Raw genomic sequence first — 15312 nt, 5'->3', positions numbered from 1 at the left:
ATAGATATACATACAGTATATGCAAACACACATAAATACACAGATCGCTAGGTTAGAGAAAGAGAGAGAGTATATAAATGCTGGTACGAGTGCTAATGCCTCTTTCTCTCCTAGTGAGAGGTTAGCAGCTGCCACACATGCACACGCTCATGTGCATACACACACACACGCGCACACACACACATCGTATGCATGTGCACATGCTAATGAGGATCTAACTGCAGCCTGTCTGCAGGCTGTGCTGCTTTAAATGCCCTGATGGTATCTCTCTCCAGTGTGAGAGGGTGTTTAACACCACTATTAGAGGATCTGAGCGTCTGAGGTGGGAAGTCAATTTGGCAAAGAGGACACAGGAATGCAAGGAGATAACGATGTCCCAGCAGGCGCCTAATACTGCTCTTATAGGAAACACTTCACACTGTGTCATTTGATGATTGACCTCCAGCTCCTCGCAAGCCATTCATTAAGCCAGTAAGGCTCCATATGTGCATGCATGTACAGTTGAAGCAGATATATAGCTCATAACATACAGAATAAACTGCTGTCAGAGGTGCAGTATATGAACAGGTTGTACAGTTGCCAGGCACATAACACAAAGCAATGTACAGGCGCACAGTAGTTTGTTATAAAAGTACAGGCTTTTAACACAATAAACTGGAGGGCGAAAACCTCTGCCAACACTGAACAATTCTCCAATGTGCTCTTACACCCAAAGACAGCATTCCTGTCACTTACATTTGAAATTAAATTGATTTCATGATTAATTAATTCCTGCAAATATACCCTTAGGATTTCGAATCAAATCTATATCGCCATTAGTTTCATAGTTATGGCTAAAAAATGATAATCGTCTAATGGTGGAAATCCCAAATCGAGATCACCAGCAAAATCTAAACAATCATTCCTTGATCCAAGGCCTATCTGTCCACCAAATTTCATGGAAATCCATCCATACGTTTTTGAGGTATCTTGCAAACAGACAGACAGACAAACTAGCGGGTAAAAACATAACCTCCTTGGTGTAGGTAAGAAGAAAACAAAGATAATAAGATAAAAATTAAAGCGTGCTATTCAGTTGGATTGACAATTAATTGTGACTGATATTCAGGGATATTGATTTCAGTGGTGTACTGTTTGTGTATAAATGTTTTTGCACTGTGTCTGTGTAGACTTTTGAAGCTTACCCCTGCGGATGCTGCGTCTCAGTTTGCCACAGAAGGGGTCGATCCTGGGCAGCTCCTCCCCCTCCGGGGCCGGGAAGGGACTCTGGTCCGGAGAGGAGGGGACGAGGGGAACTTGGTCCTGTGGGAGCTTGGCGTTGCTGGGCGGGGGGGAGGTGGAGGAGGGAGGAGGAGAGGAGGCGGTGGGAGTCGGGGTCTGAGGCGTCGGGGTCTGGGGGGTGTGAGCGGACGTCGGGCTGCTGGCGGCGGACTGGGAGGCGCTGTGGTTTGCGCTGGGGCTGGAAACGGGGCTGGTCAGGTCGAGGCCCCCCACCCTGGAGGTGACGGGGGAGTGGAGGGAAAGCTTCCGCGTTCGGACGGGGGAGGAGGTGCGGGAGGGGATGGACAGAGGAGGAGGAGAGGAGAACTTGCGGCAGAGACGAGGGGATTTGTCGTTTATGTGCTCCCCACTTCTGTTATTCTGATTGGTGGCAAAGAACAGCTCCAAGGACCTGAGAGAGAAACAAAGCAATATGTTAGCAAATAAAAGGGGAGATTAAAAACAGAAATAAAGAGAAAGATCAGGGAAAAGGGGAAAAAGAGAAACAGAAAGTAGTGCAAAATGATCATGGATAGGATAAAACTGTTCTTAAGCATCTGTGCTGTATTGGTTGCCAACATGGGCACCGTCTACTGGCATGCCAAGGGGGAAGAATTAGTTATGCAAACATCTCTATCAATTTTTAAATGTTTTTTGGAGTCCTGGTTTTACTTGTGAGATGATTCCCACGCCCCATCAGCCAATATATTATCTATAATATATAAAAAATGTATAAGTGCAACAGCTCAAAACCACACCTCTCTAGGGCTGGGTATCGGTACTCAATACCTTTAAGGTATCGACCGAAATAACCCAGTACCAAGTAGTATCGAAACTTCTCCAGTCAAACGATACCTGCATTCGATACTTTTTGTACACAGATCTAGAAAAAAATGACTATTTGTATGGTTTTGCTCGCAGCCAATCACCGCAAGCGTTCTTCGATTTAATGCGACGTGTGATTGGCCCACTACCGCAGCAGCTACAACCCATATAGTCTGTGGTGGTGAAGTCGAGCGCGGTGTATGTGACGGAGTTGGCAGTTCAGCGTGCCGAGATGCCACCAAAACGTTAAAAAAAAGGTATCGAATGAAGTACTCTATTGGTATCGGTATCACTTTAAGGGTACTGGTATTGGTACTGGTATCGTCATTTTTTAAACGATACCCAGCCCTACACCTCTCCCATCACCATGCCTCAAGCTATAAAAGGGTTACTTGTTAATTTTCCCGGCTAGTTTTCCTATACCAGGGATATCTCTGGTTTAGGGTCATGATAAAATCACATACTGTGGACAAAATTCACTAAGGAGAGAAGAAGAGAACTGAACAGTCTGATGGAAGAATCAGAACTTTAGATTTTACAGAGTATTGGGAGAGCTGGCAGTCTTCATAATACATACATTTACATTTCAGGCATTTAGCTGAGGCTCTTATCCTGAGCGATTTATGATGAGCGAGCAGGTAAAGGTTCAGTGTCTCGCTCAAACACACTTGCACATGGCACATGGCTCTCTAACTGCTAGGCCACTCTCTTTTACACACAACCCATCAATAACCAGGCAGTACCTACCATCATCCATCCAGCACAAACCATGATCTACCTGTTTTGTATTCCTACAGGTAACTAATAATAACTAACTTTCACAGCATTTATAGTCATAGTCTTAGACTTTTGATGAAAATAGTCTTCAGATTTTAGTCATGGCATATTGATTAAATTAGTAAATCATTTAATGACTAAAATAGCCTATGTTTTTAGTAAACTAAGATAATTACATTATAGTCAAGGAAAATATGTCCACTTCAACAGTTAGAACCTCAGAATAGAATAAATAGCACCACTCTTTCACTGTAGATTAGATTTGCAACATTCAAACATTGCCCTATTTTTCTGTTTTTGAACACTACACTCCATCTCAATTTAAATGAAACACTGACTTTTTTCATCAATGGTGATGGTGGAAAAACATCTTCTGCTGTGTTTGTTTTGTTTCCTCGTGCTTTCGGCAATACTACGATGAAATTAAATTATTTCAAACATCATTATGGGACAGCAATTGCAAAAAGCCCTCATGAACAAGCATTTTAGACAATTTTGTGACAAGATTAGCACTGCTCCGGGAAGAAGTGTGAATATACTACTACAACAAGAGAGGAGTAACCATGCATTGATAAACACAACCGTCATTTATGCACGCAAGCCTGTAATTCAGCAGGAAATAGGAGAGAAAATTGGAAAGAGGAGGAGGGAGAAATGAAAGGACAGAGGAAGAAAGAGAAAAGACAAGCAGATTGAGAGAGAGATGGCAGAAGAGGGACGAAGGGGGGGGTGATAAAGAGCTTTGAAGCAAGCAGCAGAGACAGGGTGGGGGGGGGGGGGGGGGGGTGCTACAGACTGGCTGCAGCTGGAAGACTCTAAAATACTTTCCCCTTCTCCCCACTTGACTTCAGACCAGTCATTAACCTGAAATGACTGAATTGGTGAAATTAAAACTTCTGTGGGTTGTATTCTGCTATTCATTCATATAAGAGATGGATAAGGAGCAGATAAGCAAGTCGAAGAGAAGGGGAAGGTCATGCACTACAAAAAGTATCTGACCAAGACCAGAGAAGATTAAGAAAAGGTAAGAAAAGTAGGAAAGAGAGAGCAAGAGGCAGGAGAGAGGGAGAAAAGACAGAGAGGGAAGAGAGTCGGTTACTTGGACTGGTCCAGCGCTATCTTCTTGATCTTCAGACTGTAGTCAGGACAGATGGACGTGATGGACAGACGGTCAAATGAGTGGTACTGCACCCTGTAGTGGGAGAGGACATGGATGGATGGATGGATGGAGGGATGGATGGATGGATGGACGGGATGGTGAGATGAGTTATGAAAATGCACAAGCAGCGAGTGGGAAGGCGTAACGGTAATAGCAGACGGTTTGAGGAAAGAGGGAGAGGGATGACAAGTGAATAGTTTGGAAGAGGAAAGGTGTGTGAGAGGAGGAGGAGAAGGGGTGGCAGTGTATGAGTGACAGAACAGCAGCACATCTTCAGCCTCCCAGATATTGACACATGACCAAATGAAAAAAAAAAAAAATCCAATGCAGACAGGACCAACAGAAGTGTGTGTGTTTGTATTTGTGCGTGCGTGCGTGTGTGTGTGTGTGTGTGTGTGTGTGTGTGTGTGTGTGTGTGTGTGTGTGTGTGTGTGCGTGCATGCATGGATGAGTGTTCCCTGTTCTCTTCCAATGAAGGAGGCATGGTGAGTTAGTCTTTGCACACAAACCTGCCCTTGGGCAAAGGAAAAGACAGAGCTTTTCCAGTTGAAAAGCTAAGTTAAGTTCCATTAAGTCTAGGCAGGAATATAAACACACAATCTTGGATGCAGCCAGAAAGCGAATGAGCGAGAGAGAGAGAGAGAGAGAGAGAGAGAGAGAGAGCGTGAGAGAAAAAGAGAGAGAGAGAGAGAGAGAGAAAAACTCCTCATCTGACACACAGTATATTCCTATGGCTGTGCCAAGTGCAACATTGTTGAAGCATCTGTTCTGCTGGCCTCCACACACAGGCCGGTATGTATTTCAGCCAGTATGTATTTAACCTTGCGGGCAGAGGTGGTAGCTGCCTGCCGAGTCCAGAGCGCTGACCCACATCTCACTGCATCATTCAGGGGTTGAAAAAAAAAGAGGAGGAAGCTAATAAAACACTCACAGAACACTCAGGTAACTTGCATATCACACACACACTCACGCAAACATACACACGCAAATACATACAAACACTTGCTTGCAGAAATGTGTACGCCAATGCTTGCACACACACACACACACGCACACATTCATAAAACCTTCATAAAATCCATACTGGTAAAGGTGCATTGTGGCAAGATTTATGAGGTGCCTCTACCTCCGTGGTGGCGGTGTGTGTGTGTGTGTGTGTGTGTGTGTTGTGTCTGTGTATGCGGTGTATTATTACCTGATAGGAATGGAAGTGAAGGGCTTCTTGTAGATGTCGGCCAGTTTGTCCATGACCACGGCGGCGGTGGTGAAGATCCTGTATGTGTGGAGGAAGGTGTTGAGGAAGTCGATGGAGAGGAACCGCAGGTCGGTCAGCCTCTCCAGCAGCCGCTCCACGCTGGCATAGCGGATCTGGGGGACCTTGCAGGAGTTGAGCGTCTTGCTGAAGCAAATGTCAACATCATCTTTATGGAGACGCACATCGGATCTGATGGATACACACACACGCACACATACACACATAACCAAGCACGCGTGACTGTTGAGCTGCTAAGCAAGGAAAGGGTAATGAAAATAGCTAAGCAAAAATATCGAAGTAAAAGAGATAAATGGATAGACAAAAAATCAGAAATTACAAAGAATGCAGATAAAAATTGAAGAGTGGATACCAATGACCAATACCAGTGCTGTCGAGCAGATTTTCAGCAACAGCATAAACAGAATAAAGCATAACACATAACATAAGTTCTAACAATCTAGTGTAAATCAACATAATTTTAACACTTTCACCCAGGTATCCTATAAAAGTAGTTTATGCAACACTGGCATGAAGAGATGCACACACACACAAACACACTTACTTGATCATATGAGGCACGGTGACTTTGGAGTTCTCCTCAAACACACTGGTCATCAAGCCATTGCAACGGATATTATCTATGCACTACAGGGACAGACAGAGAGCGGGAAAGCAAGACAAGTAAAGAGGGAGAGAAAGAGAGAAAGCGAGAATGATCAGAGTAAGAGAGAGAGAAAGAGAGAGAGAATATTTGCAAATAATTCTTAGTGTTTGTTTGGACATACTTGAAGCACCAGATGGGTGGTGTCTGCTACACCCGGAGAACTCAGATAGTGTTGGATAACTTGTCAGTCAAAAAAATATTAAAAAAAATAAATCAAAAATACACTGATTTTCAAATAGTCTCAACTAGTCTTTTGGTTTTCCATTTGTTTGTCCAGTGTGCCAACCCATCAGATTAAAACAAATGCTGTGAGTTATTTGGAAATACTTCTTGAAGTCTGGTTGATAACGTATTGAAGACAAAGAAAAAGAAATCATTTAAAATTGTCGATGCATTTGTTTGTCTAACAAGCATTAACATTATCTCAGCCTGACATGCTTGTATGCTGCTCCTCTGTTTGTGAGGTGCTGAGGGAGCGAGCTGAACTCCCCCCGGGGAACTGCGCCTGTGTCTGTGTTTACTTATCACTAAGCCTTTTCCATGCCCAGGGGAGACATGCTCTTGCTGTTTGTAGGCTCTTGTTATTCTGTGTTTCTCTGTTTGTGTGTATGTGTGTGTGTGTGTGTGTGTGTGTGTGTGTGTGCCTCTGAATATTACCTGGCTAATATCACTGGTCCATGCTGCCTTCTCCTGCCGTGACGGTGCCAGCAGCACCACAGTGAACGACGGCGACTCTGATGGCTCGACTACCAGTTTAAAGTCCAGCTGGCCAAATACCTGGCCGCCAGCCTTAGCTATATGATAGGAAAGAGAGAACATTATCACTTTGTCCAGTTCAGCACACCGTTTCACAATGGATAATAAGAAATGCTTATACACATGCACATGAACACACACAAACATACAGCCAAAGGGGTTAATTAAGTGGACCTGCTATCTTTAGTCCATGCCCCCCTGGGGGATAGGCTTAAGGTTAAGGTGTTAAGGCGAGCGCGCACGTGTATGCGAGTGTGCCAGTGCATGTGTTTGGGTGTGTGGGCGTCACATCATTTTCCCCGTCTGCTAAACGAATCCTGAGAGAAATTAATGGACCTGTGATGTCAAGGGATCAAAACCTGACATTTAAAGGGGTGACCATCTGATATTTAAAGGGAAGTAATTTCTGGACACTTATCGTCTGACACCTAATTAACCTGCGCGGGAGAGAGAGGGGGCTTAATGAGCCCGTAAGAGCTGTCTGTGTGTCGGCCAGCGTGGACACACACTCTGACTTTCACAGATGCGGTGAACTCACACTCGTCGTCGCTGGCGTCTGGTTCCTCTATGAGTGTGCAGTCAATGAGGGACAAAACTCCGCCTTGCTGCAAGAGTTAAAGAGCAAATATGCACAGTCAATTTAGACTTCTTGCTTCACTGACTATATCGCCATCATGGATAATCCTTGCAATCCAATTTAAAATGAATTTCCTCATTGAGATCCAGCTAAACTACCGAGACATGGCTCCGCTCACCTTCAGAAGATGCAATTTTCCCCCGGAGCTGCGCGTGCAGATGAGGAAGTGTTTGGTGAAGAGGAAGCACTGTCTTTCTCCTTCCTTCTTCAGAGAGAGAGAGCCCAGACGCACCTTACTCAGCTTCCCCCGCTCCACCGACGGCAGCTGGATCAGAGAGCCTGGAGAGGAGGAGGGGAGGTGGCACAGGATTACATTTTACATTTTAGGGCATTAAGCTGACACTCTTATCCAGAGCGACTTACACTGAAGGCCGTATTTACTCAGAGTTTGCGGCGGTGCTGATGCAGTTGCATGTGTAAAAAGGGCGGATCCTGGCAGGAGGCTTTCAGCACATTTGACCCAGTCAATACATATTTTGAGGAGTGGCAAATGGTAGGGCACAAAAATGGAGAAGGAGATTATTGAAATGGATCACGGCCATCAATTTACTAAACCAAAACACACATAATTGCGTCCTAAATAACTCACCCTGAGAAAGCCATGGCTGCTGTTATTTGTTCAAAGGCACAACAGGCAGAGAGGACGATAAATAAGAGAGAGGGTGCTACATTTGAGAATTACTCTCTTACATGTCAGAGAATGAGATTAAAAGAAATTATAGATTGCCAAGCCATATTCATTATTATTAATAATAATAATATCACTATGATTTTATCACTCCTTGGTGAATTGAAAAAACAAACCTCGGAGGAGTCATGTCATACCCACACTGACTGAGAACTCGTGTGAACCCGTCATCTCCTGGCCTCTGGCCCAGCTACAGTCTGCTCTCCTGTTAACACGGCTTGCCATACATGTTTCACCTGGCAGACATGTGCACTCAGAACTTTTTTTACGCCTCATGTATTCTAATTGGAAAATTGTGACTGACTTGATTTGGACTTAAAGTGGTCCTGATAAATTATGCGCTAAACTGCAGAAAGCTACGCACGTTAAGTTTTTTTGCACTGTAGTAATTAGCACGCTTCTTAGAAACGGCCCTTAGTGAACAGAATGGGTTTCTAAAGAGCTAGCATGGAGCACCGGAGCCAACAAGCTACCAGGGACAAATGGATGATTTTGGTGTCTCTGTTCTCATCGCTTAACAGGCAAATCTCCCAAAAAACATATTATTTTAAGACAAACTAATAGCACTGTAGTTGCTGACATCTTGATTCAGTGAGCAAGGTCCACCAAGGAACCATCTCTGTGCTCTCTGATCACATGACAATGATGCAGGAGGTTTTATTGCCATGGTCAAGGAAAACCCCTATGGTTTTATTGTCTGCTGTGTCTGCAGTGCTGTGGGCTGAATGAGAGAGAGCAGCGGCTCCACACTCACCCTGTCTGACGAAGGTCTGGCTGGTGTCCAGCAGGATGTCACAGCCCTCCACAATCATCCTCTCTATGGCCAGGTTCTTACGGATGTTCTCTGTGTCACTCACCTCGTCATGCATCACTCTGGCCACACACACACACACACACACACACACACACACACACACACACACATCAGCATATTTTAGATGCAAACAGTCCAAAAAACAACAGATATCGGGATGTATCAGGATGGTTGATTGTTCTGAGAACCAGACAAATACCTGGACAGTTCCTCTAGTTTGGACTTGGCGAATTCAAGACTCTTGCGTTCCACATGCTCATGAGGAGTGTGCGCCAATAACTCATGCAGGGTGATGATGTAGCGTGGAATCTGATAGTAGAGAAGAAGTAGTAGGCCAACATGAAAGAAAAGATAAAGATTATTAAAATCTGTGAACAATTTAAAAAAAATATTTCAGACAGAGTTGTGGTGATAGAGGTAGCTTCAGCGTGAAAAAGAAAGATAGAGTGAATGCATATGTGTGTGTATGTGTGTGTGTGCTCAGCCGATGTTCTACCTGGAACATGGGGTATGTGAGGAAGGTCTCCAGCATCCTTCCCTCACAGGCGGCGTTGGACTCGTACTGTTTCAGCAGCTTGTCGAAGTCTCTGTTCTGCTTACAGTTGGCCAAGACCTGCAGGCTGTATTGATGGTTACGCACAAACTCCTGGTAGATGTTCAGCATGGGCAGCAGGATGTCAAATAGGTCAGCTAGATACAAAACGCACACAGACACACATACATACAGTATATAAATTCCGATCAATGTGAAATGATGGTAAATTTACACATACTTGTCCATGTACACATTCCCCGAGGTAAAACTGCAAGATATTTATACTGTCCGGTTAGTGTGGAGAATACTTATTACAGTGACACAAGGCTCTACTACAGTTCTGCAGTAAAGTGCCAGCTGTGTCCATAACATGGCAATTGTTAATCATGTGCACCTTTCATATAAGTTCTGCACCTGAAGATCTTTTGGTGAATAACTGAATGAGATTAAGGCATCGACCATCTAGTGTTCGATAAGACTTTATTAAGAGTTTATTGGACTTTATTCTTGGGTTATGGGATTATGGTAGATTCTTTAAAAATCATAGGTCTGATTGTGAGAAGCAAGTGTGCTTTGGCACATGTGCATGTACATACCAGCTTAATGCTCAAAATGAAGGAAACACAAACAGTTTCCATCACAGTGCATGAAATCATTCCAGTCATCCCCAGTCATTCTGTTCATTTGATCATACCATGTACAGGGTTATTAGCATATTATGTCAGAAGCTAAATAAACAGAGGACAATATTAGTTACTAATATACAACAAAATAACATAGCACATACAACTAATATTAAAAATGTTGTAGACCATAGTTAGTGGTATAGCAATATTGTAGATGAAAAAGCTACATTCAGTATTAAGCTAAATAAGGAAATGAGATGAGGGTGTGGTGTTTAATCAGCAGACTCTGCAGCAGACTTTTTGAATTTGTCACAAGTAATTTGCTGCAACGTCTTTCAACAGTCTGTTTCCTAGGTGATACTTATCTGTCGAGGGGGCTTCTGTTTTAGGAGGTGCATATGGGATGCCTTTCTGTCTGGGTGGTCATTGTCTGTCAAAACAATGTGTGTGCGTGTTGCTGGATGAGATAGGGAAATTAGTGTGTGTGTGTGTGTGTGTGTGTGTCTGTGTGTGTGTGTGTGAAAGTGTCTGTGTGATGGAGGCAGTAAGACGTCAAAGCTGATGTTTGAATGAGACATACGTGCGTAACCACTGAAAACCTGACCTTGATGTGATTGTGGGGCTGCAGACTGTATGCACACAGTGGCCCTCATTTATCAATCTAAAGTAGAAACCAGCGCAGATCCGAGCGCAGAAATCATCTTACGACAGGGTTCACGCGTGATTCATGAAACGTTCGTATCTCGCCAATCACAGCGTAAGAATGATTGGGCGTTGATAAATGTGGCGGCTGAAAACAATCGTCATTTAAATATCACGCCCCTAGATATTCTCGGTTTAGAGGCCTCGCCCCTAGAGTTTACGACATGGAGATGCGTAATACGTCCAAGAAGAGAAACTTCCCCGACCTCGAAATAGAAACTCTAACGTCGCAAGTCCAATTGAACCAATTAGTTCTATTTGGCAGCCTGAAAAGTGGCATCAAAGGAAGTCGGAATAATGCAGTATGGAAAGAAATCACTGCTGCGGTCAACAGCATTGCCGTCGACAATCGAACTCCAGCTGAGGTTTGCATATTTCATTTATACATCCGTGATATGTATAGCCTATATATATAATATGAATATAATAGCAAACAATTTGAAAATACCTATTTATGTTAGGGATAGGCTATATGACACATAGTCGATGTAGGCCTTTACAAAATAGAATATTTTGCCATAGGCTACATATTTTTAAGTGATGTGGCTGCATATGCTTAGATGCCAGTCAGAATATATGGTCTAATAACAATTCTCCAACTCAGCCAGATTTACTATGCTGCACCGCAAGTCCACGCTGACTTGAAAACTTGCGTACACGAGTTGAGACTTGACGTGAGATTTGATTGTAGCCTCCGCTCACGTCCAAATTGATAAATGCCGAGCTTTGCGTGGAAATGACCGTACGCCCAGTTTTCTATCGTACGTTCATTTCGTAAATGAGGGTGAATGTGCGTTTGGGTGGGTGTTGTGTGAGGTTAAACAACAGCTTACCCAGCACCAGAGTCGGCCAGTTGGCTATCCGGGCCTTCAGGCCTTGATGGAAAATCTCATGCAGGAACATGATGGTCTCACTGAGGATACAGTGTAAGCACAGTGTGAAAAAAGACAAAAGAGTTTTTTTTCATCTCTGAAATCCTCAATATCTGTCTGTGCTTATCCGTCTAGCACTATTCACACTTCAATTCATCATTTGAGTCAAAAGCAAGGATGAAAAGAACATGTTGATTATTCACACACTACAAACACACACACACACACCTGTTGAGGAAGATGCTGCTGACATCATCGTGGCTGATGGGGGGTTTCTTGGAGCTGGCAGCCATCCTCAGCGGTCTGAGGAAACAGTTGACCAGGATGTAGAGCTGGTGGACGTACCTGCCACCAGACAAACACAGCCACACTCAGATGGATCAGCAGGGGAATTACAAAGATGCTCAGGAATCACTGTCTCCACCTGTGAGGCATGGCAGACTCCCTAGCCTTCATAGGAATTCAAAAATGTCTCTATTTATACACGTATATGATAAAAGATGTTTCATGAAGACATTGCTGACATTTCATTTTGTTTGAGTGGTTGAATTTAAAGTTACTGCATTTTCAAAAATCCATCCTTTTTTACAGACCAGACTAACTCTGTTCAACACATCACAACTTGACTTGGTCTTCATTGACTCATCACTAAACAATTGCTAAAATCCTACCAATCAGGCAAGTCTGCAGCATTTGAACGGATGACCCCCCTACATTTATTTGCAAAACATCATGCATGAAGAACATTGTTCTTATCCAAAGCCATTATTTCAAAACAAAATCATGAAAACTCAATAATATGGTGCAATCAGTTTAGTAAGTAAGTACACACTCTGTCTCTGCCTCCACCATGTTGAAGACGATCTGGTTCCTCTTCCTCATGCTCTCAGCGTGAGGAGAGCAGATGTAGTCCTGAACGATGATCTTCCACTTCCTCCGACACAGCCAGCCCCGCATGAAGCTCTGCACCTGATCAGATACACACAAGGGAGCACGGATTAGGTGCAAACACACACACGTGCAAGCCCGCACATATACAAAACACGCAGGCATGCAACGCACACACACCTAGACACACAAGAAATCATAGATAATAAACACAGAACGATAGGCTGCACATACTGTATGTTCACATGTGCAAAACCCTCACCCAACACATACACACACGTACACAGACAAGGACACACACACGCACATACACACACACATACACGCGCGTGCACACACACACACACACTCACACACACACACACGCACAGAAGCACATAGGCACACCCAACACACACACACACACGTACACAGACAAGGATGCACACACACACACATACACACACACACACACAACACAGAAGCATATAGGCACACACAGAAGCACACCCAAAGATAACACATTAACCACAACATTTGCAACATCTGATATCAGCGGGTAAACTTATTTACCTTTTTGATCTTTTTGATATCCGGGTCTTCATCTTCTTGGTTCACATGGTACGGGCGCATTCGCTCCTTGGTTTTGTTCAGAGCTACAATCTTTAAAGAGAAATACAGTCACAAACCATTTGACTATAATGTCCTGGTGATAAATGTGATAAAATGTATTGGAAGTTGTCCATATTTTGGACAAAACAAAAAAAGAATGTTTCCAAAAAAAAATTTTTTGTTATGAGGTACAGTGGTAATTAAGCAGATATAAGTAATGGCAAGGTCAGTTATATTCCTAAAGGGACTGAAAACCATTTGTCTGAATGTGGAACATTGTCATGCAGTGTGTGCTCAGTCCACTGTGGGTGGAGCAGATTGGCATCAGACTTCCTCATCATTGACAATCTCGTGCCTTCATTCACACAAACAGAGAGACAGAAATGGGGTGGGGGTGGGGGGGGGGGGGGGGGTTGTTATCAGCTTGTGACTGGGTAAGCAAATTAAGGCTTACATGTGTTTGAGCTGGACGGTGCACGGATGGGCTGTGGCATTACTGAGATTCATTACAACATTCAGCCACCTGACACAGGAGGCGCTGAAGACAAAGTACAATCCATTGTGGCTGAATATGCTCTTTTTCTAACAAAACGTTAACCTATGGAAACCATAACATCACAACATTAAATAGCAATACCTTTTGAAGACCAGATCTTTCCAATAATGTCAGTTTTTATATCATTTTTACAGCCACGGGTTGCTATATTCGGACAGCCGAGTCAGTTTAGCCTTTAGACATTGTGACATTTCCTCGCTGGAGGTAAGAAAAGCCAACCGCCCACCACAAACTTAATGTCACCTCCCAGGTTTGAAAACTGGAGCACATACGAGATATGAAACACCACAAAGAGAAAAGGCCAGGTAGATGCCAGACATTTTATTGCAATAAAAAACAAATAATAGATAATAATTCCATTTCCCTTTAAAAGATACTATGTGAGATGAGGTTATACAGTAAAATAAGTGGTAGAAAATTCATGCCCCCTCCCTGTATATGATCTACTCTCACCTATATGTTCTACCCTCCGGCCTTTTACAACTGCACCTCATTATAGATGGAGAACAGTATGAAAGATGAAACCAAAGCCGTGTTCGGCCACACAGTTACATCATTATTTCCTTATTCACCAGCCCCATCATGCAAATGGCAGCAAAGAGGAGCTGGTCTGATGATTGTCAGTGACAGTTACAATGGCTAGTTGGTTTAATTATTCATAATCAGAGAAGAACACACACACATGCACACACAAGAAAACAAACAAGAGTGTGTTTTAATGAGATGGATAATTTCCACACTGGTACTCCAACTTTAATCCTTTATTCATGAGGAGCCCCATTACACAGGCAGATGTTCCCTAATGTAAAATGTCTATCGTTAGTGTTTTCATTATCGACAGAGCACACCGCATCGCATCCTGGCAATGAGGTATAACCGCTGCACGTAGCTGCGAATGTATTTGCCACACTTGTTGCTCTGAGGGAGATTTACGCTCAACTAAAAGCAGCGTAACTACCTCATCCATCCCAAAGACAGAAATACCTTATACAAGCAAAATGTTTATACAAGCAATTATTGACACAGATGGCCAGAGACCAAATTGGAAATTGACAGCGGAGGTGTGATTTAAGGAGATGTCACCAGCCGGCCCATTGAGCAGGCAGCTTCCCCTGGAGCCAACCGCTGCGCACACCACAATTCAATTTCTTTCAAGCACCTGTACATTAACAATGAATCTGTAGCACCTTCTGCCAATCTATGTACAAGGAGAAAGTCCCTGGGAGAGATATGACAGAGCATGTACATTAGAAAATAAACACCTCATTCTTTCCCATAGGCATCGCTTCCCATATCCAATACAACAGAGACTGTCAATGATCTGGCAAATCACAGCACATCTCTGATTAGCAATGAAATTTGGGCCAAATAATCACACTGTGAGCAATGAACAACCCTTCTGAAATGGCAAGAATAACTCCTTCTGGAGTCACTTTGATATCACTGTGAGGATGAGCCAATGCATGCACACACACACGCACACACTTCATCTAATTTCCATCTGTACGAGCTTAATCTCAGCAGTCTGACAGTGATCACAAGATCAGTGGTAAGCTCACTTATGGTTTACTTCAGAAAAGATTAGGACCATTGATCTAATTACCATAAACCAATCATTACTTGCTGTAATCAGTGTGTGTGTGTGTGTGAGAGAGTATTGTAATTAGTTCTGATTAACAATGTTGTAGAGGTCAGTTGTGTGTGTGC

At 43.4% G+C, this 15312-nt stretch overlaps 1 protein-coding gene across 1 annotated transcript in view; it reads right to left on the bottom strand.

Annotated features, from left to right (window-relative positions):
* The window catches only part of rasgrf2b (Ras protein-specific guanine nucleotide-releasing factor 2b), a 38030-nt gene that overhangs the window by 9337 nt on the left and 13381 nt on the right, over nt 1–15312 (bottom strand). Inside the window, exons 4-17 of the mRNA XM_071919143.2 lie at nt 13011–13100; nt 12403–12539; nt 11799–11915; nt 11532–11611; nt 9332–9525; nt 9035–9144; nt 8776–8894; nt 7452–7612; nt 7235–7301; nt 6598–6734; nt 5839–5921; nt 5217–5465; nt 1468–1672; nt 1185–1377 (exon numbers count right to left, since the gene is read on the bottom strand). Coding sequence (XP_071775244.1) covers nt 1185–1377; nt 1468–1672; nt 5217–5465; nt 5839–5921; nt 6598–6734; nt 7235–7301; nt 7452–7612; nt 8776–8894; nt 9035–9144; nt 9332–9525; nt 11532–11611; nt 11799–11915; nt 12403–12539; nt 13011–13100 — 1942 coding nt within the window. The remainder of the gene's footprint in view (nt 1–1184; nt 1378–1467; nt 1673–5216; nt 5466–5838; nt 5922–6597; nt 6735–7234; nt 7302–7451; nt 7613–8775; nt 8895–9034; nt 9145–9331; nt 9526–11531; nt 11612–11798; nt 11916–12402; nt 12540–13010; nt 13101–15312) is intronic.

Source organism: Centroberyx gerrardi, chromosome 8, assembly GCF_048128805.1.
Source record: "Centroberyx gerrardi isolate f3 chromosome 8, fCenGer3.hap1.cur.20231027, whole genome shotgun sequence".
NCBI classification, from domain to species: domain Eukaryota; kingdom Metazoa; phylum Chordata; class Actinopteri; order Beryciformes; family Berycidae; genus Centroberyx; species Centroberyx gerrardi.
The sequence above is the reverse complement of the archived record's forward strand: the minus strand, read 5'-3'. Positions and strand labels throughout refer to the sequence as shown.